The 3,915-nt window shown below is 38.4% G+C and overlaps 1 protein-coding gene across 1 annotated transcript in view; it reads left to right on the top strand.

Moving 5' to 3' along the window:
* The window catches only part of LOC107551273 (cytochrome P450 2C42-like), a 7,946-nt gene extending 6,111 nt beyond the window's left edge, over window positions 1-1,835 (top strand). Inside the window, exon 9 of the mRNA XM_016232811.1 lies at window positions 1,343-1,835. Within this exon, the coding sequence (XP_016088297.1) occupies window positions 1,343-1,524 (182 nt within the window). The 3' untranslated portion in view covers window positions 1,525-1,835. The remainder of the gene's footprint in view (window positions 1-1,342) is intronic.
* Window positions 1,836-3,915: the final 2,080 nt, after the last annotated feature.

Below are 3,915 nucleotides of genomic sequence, written 5' to 3'. Positions count from 1 at the left end.
ATATATATATGTATATATATATATATATAGTAGAAAGAACTTTGACATTTCAGTGCGTGAAATGTTTTTGCCCCCTTCCTGTTTTTTTTTTGTTTTGTTTTTTTGCATATTTGTCAAATTTAAAAGATTCAGATCATCAAACAAATGTTAATATTACACAAAGATAACCTGAGTAAATACAAAATGCAGTTTTGAAATACTGATTTCATTTTATAAGGGAAATAAAGCTGTCCAAACCTGCCTGGTACTACGTGAAAAAGTAATTGCCCCCTAAATCTAATAACTGTCTGTGCCACCCTTTGCAGCAACAACTGCAATCAAACATTTGCGATAACTGCCAATGAGTCATTCACATCGCTGTGGAGGAATTTTGGCCCACTCTTCTTTGCAGAATTGTTTTAATTTAGCCACATTGGAGGGTTTTCAAGCATGAATGGACTGTTTAAGATCGTGCCACAGCATCTTAATCAGATTTAAGTCCGGACTTTGACATGGCCACTCCAAAACCTTAATTTAGTTTTTCTTGAGCCACTCAGAGGTGGGCTTGCTGATGTGTTTGGGATCATTGTCCTGCTGCATAACCCAAATGCGCTTGAGCTTGAGGTCACAAACTTGGTTACGAGCACGTTGCATTATTTTCTGTTAAAAAGAACAGTGAACAGTGGTTTGTGAATGTTGGTGCTTAGCCTAAATAATTTTATCGGGAGTGCTGTTCATGTGAGCGCTGCTGCAGTCTTAGGTCCACCCCAAATGCTCTCATTGGTTGAGACATGTGATGACACCCAAGCCAGTACTGATCAACATCCCACCCTCCTGTGACCCATGGTTTGTCTGAATGTGTATTCAGAGCCAGTGAGCAACGGACTTTCATAATAATAAAAAACTGTGTTAATGCGCAATAAAATAATTGCCGGCATTAATCAATTAATGCGTTAACGTGATGATAACGCGTTAACTTGCCCAGCCCTAATATAAAAACAAACTGAGGTGCATAAGCTTAGATCAGTGAAACTAAAGTTAATCAAAGTGCTTTCTACAATATATATATATATATATATATTGAATACAAAACCTGTGCTTATTGAAAGACAACAAGTTGACAAAAATGCTGAATCCAAGATTTAGCAAGTGTATAGCATAATGAGATATTTATAAGCAATAATTTTTGACCAAGGACACTACATCAAATAAAGGATTTTCAGCACAGCACCTAGGTTAAGCAGACCAGAATCTAGAATTACAGAACAGCCCCCTAAGATAAGCTTCAGATTGAGGTACTATAACATTTAGGTTAAATAGAATTAATGATCAGGATCTTTTATTCTGTCTTGCATCTTTGCAGGTAAACGCTCTTGTGTGGGTGAGTCTTTGGCTCGTATGGAGCTCTTTCTGTTCATCGTGTCTCTGCTTCAGAAATTCAGCTTTAGCAGTCCAAAGGGTCCGGATGGAGTAGACACCAGTCCTGAATTCAGCAGCTTTGGCAACATGCCTCGATTCTATGATCTTATTGCATCCCCCCGCTGAGCAATAGAGATATTGCACCTTGTCTCATTTTACAAAAATGTGGACAAAAAAGCTGTTTTTATTTGAAGACTCACATTAATGCCATAGTGCAGTAGTTCTCAAATTTTCAAGTAAGCCTTTGATCAAATCAGAGCACCAAGTACTACCTAATAACCAATTCTCTTTGGGCGCAAGAAGCATTGAAAATTAGAAGTCAGTCACCCAAGCAAAATTTCAGGCCACCTATCTTTGGGTCGTCTTGCATGGCCAGGGAAAGTGAAATTAAATTACTGCTGTGTATGAAATATGTTGTATATAGAAACTTTTTGTGCCTTAACTTGTCTACTAACTGTCTGTGCCACCCTTTGCAGCAACAACTGCAATCAAACATTTGCGATAACTGCCAATGAGTCATTCACATCGCTGTGGAGGAATTTTGGCCCACTCTTCTTTGCAGAATTGTTTTAATTTAGCCACATTGGAGGGTTTTCAAGCATGAATGGACTGTTTAAGATCGTGCCACAGCATCTTAATCAGATTTAAGTCCGGACTTTGACATGGCCACTCCAAAACCTTAATTTAGTTTTTCTTGAGCCACTCAGAGGTGGGCTTGCTGATGTGTTTGGGATCATTGTCCTGCTGCATAACCCAAATGCGCTTGAGCTTGAGGTCACAAACTTGGTTACGAGCACGTTGCATTATTTTCTGTTAAAAAGAACAGTGAACAGTGGTTTGTGAATGTTGGTGCTTAGCCTAAATAATTTTATCGGGAGTGCTGTTCATGTGAGCGCTGCTGCAGTCTTAGGTCCACCCCAAATGCTCTCATTGGTTGAGACATGTGATGACACCCAAGCCAGTACTGATCAACATCCCACCCTCCTGTGACCCATGGTTTGTCTGAATGTGTATTCAGAGCCAGTGAGCAACGGACTTTCATAATAATAAAAAACTGTGTTAATGCGCAATAAAATAATTGCCGGCATTAATCAATTAATGCGTTAACGTGATGATAACGCGTTAACTTGCCCAGCCCTAATATAAAAACAAACTGAGGTGCATAAGCTTAGATCAGTGAAACTAAAGTTAATCAAAGTGCTTTCTACAATATATATATATATATATATTATATATATATATATATTGAATACAAAACCTGTGCTTATTGAAAGACAACAAGTTGACAAAAATGCTGAATCCAAGATTTAGCAAGTGTATAGCATAATGAGATATTTATAAGCAATAATTTTTGACCAAGGACACTACATCAAATAAAGGATTTTCAGCACAGCACCTAGGTTAAGCAGACCAGAATCTAGAATTACAGAACAGCCCCCTAAGATAAGCTTCAGATTGAGGTACTATAACATTTAGGTTAAATAGAATTAATGATCAGGATCTTTTATTCTGTCTTGCATCTTTGCAGGTAAACGCTCTTGTGTGGGTGAGTCTTTGGCTCGTATGGAGCTCTTTCTGTTCATCGTGTCTCTGCTTCAGAAATTCAGCTTTAGCAGTCCAAAGGGTCCGGATGGAGTAGACACCAGTCCTGAATTCAGCAGCTTTGGCAACATGCCTCGATTCTATGATCTTATTGCATCCCCCCGCTGAGCAATAGAGATATTGCACCTTGTCTCATTTTACAAAAATGTGGACAAAAAAGCTGTTTTTATTTGAAGACTCACATTAATGCCATAGTGCAGTAGTTCTCAAATTTTCAAGTAAGCCTTTGATCAAATCAGAGCACCAAGTACTACCTAATAACCAATTCTCTTTGGGCGCAAGAAGCATTGAAAATTAGAAGTCAGTCACCCAAGCAAAATTTCAGGCCACCTATCTTTGGGTCGTCTTGCATGGCCAGGGAAAGTGAAATTAAATTACTGCTGTGTATGAAATATGTTGTATAAAGACAACAAGTTGACAAAAATGCTGAATCCAAGATTTAGCAAGTGTATAGCATAATGAGATATTTATAAGCAATAATTTTTGACCAAGGACACTACATCAAATAAAGGATTTTCAGCACAGCACCTAGGTTAAGCAGACCAGAATCTAGAATTACAGAACAGCCCCCTAAGATAAGTTTCAGATTGAGGTACTATAACATTTAGGTTAAATAGAATTAATGATCAGGATCTTTTATTCTGTCTTGCATCTTTGCAGGTAAACGCTCTTGTGTGGGTGAGTCTTTGGCTCGTATGGAGCTCTTTCTGTTCATCGTGTCTCTGCTTCAGAAATTCAGCTTTAGCAGTCCAAAGGGTCCGGATGGAGTAGACACCAGTCCTGAATTCAGCAGCTTTGGCAACATGCCTCGATTCTATGATCTTATTGCATCCCCCCGCTGAGCAATAGAGATATTGCACCTTGTCTCATTTTACAAAAATGTGGACAAAAAAGCTGTTTTTATTTGAAGACTCA

Source organism: Sinocyclocheilus grahami, unplaced genomic scaffold, assembly GCF_001515645.1.
Source record: "Sinocyclocheilus grahami isolate Dianchi unplaced genomic scaffold, SAMN03320097.WGS_v1.1 scaffold419.1, whole genome shotgun sequence".
Classification (NCBI taxonomy): domain Eukaryota; kingdom Metazoa; phylum Chordata; class Actinopteri; order Cypriniformes; family Cyprinidae; genus Sinocyclocheilus; species Sinocyclocheilus grahami.
The sequence above is the reverse complement of the archived record's forward strand: the minus strand, read 5'-3'. Positions and strand labels throughout refer to the sequence as shown.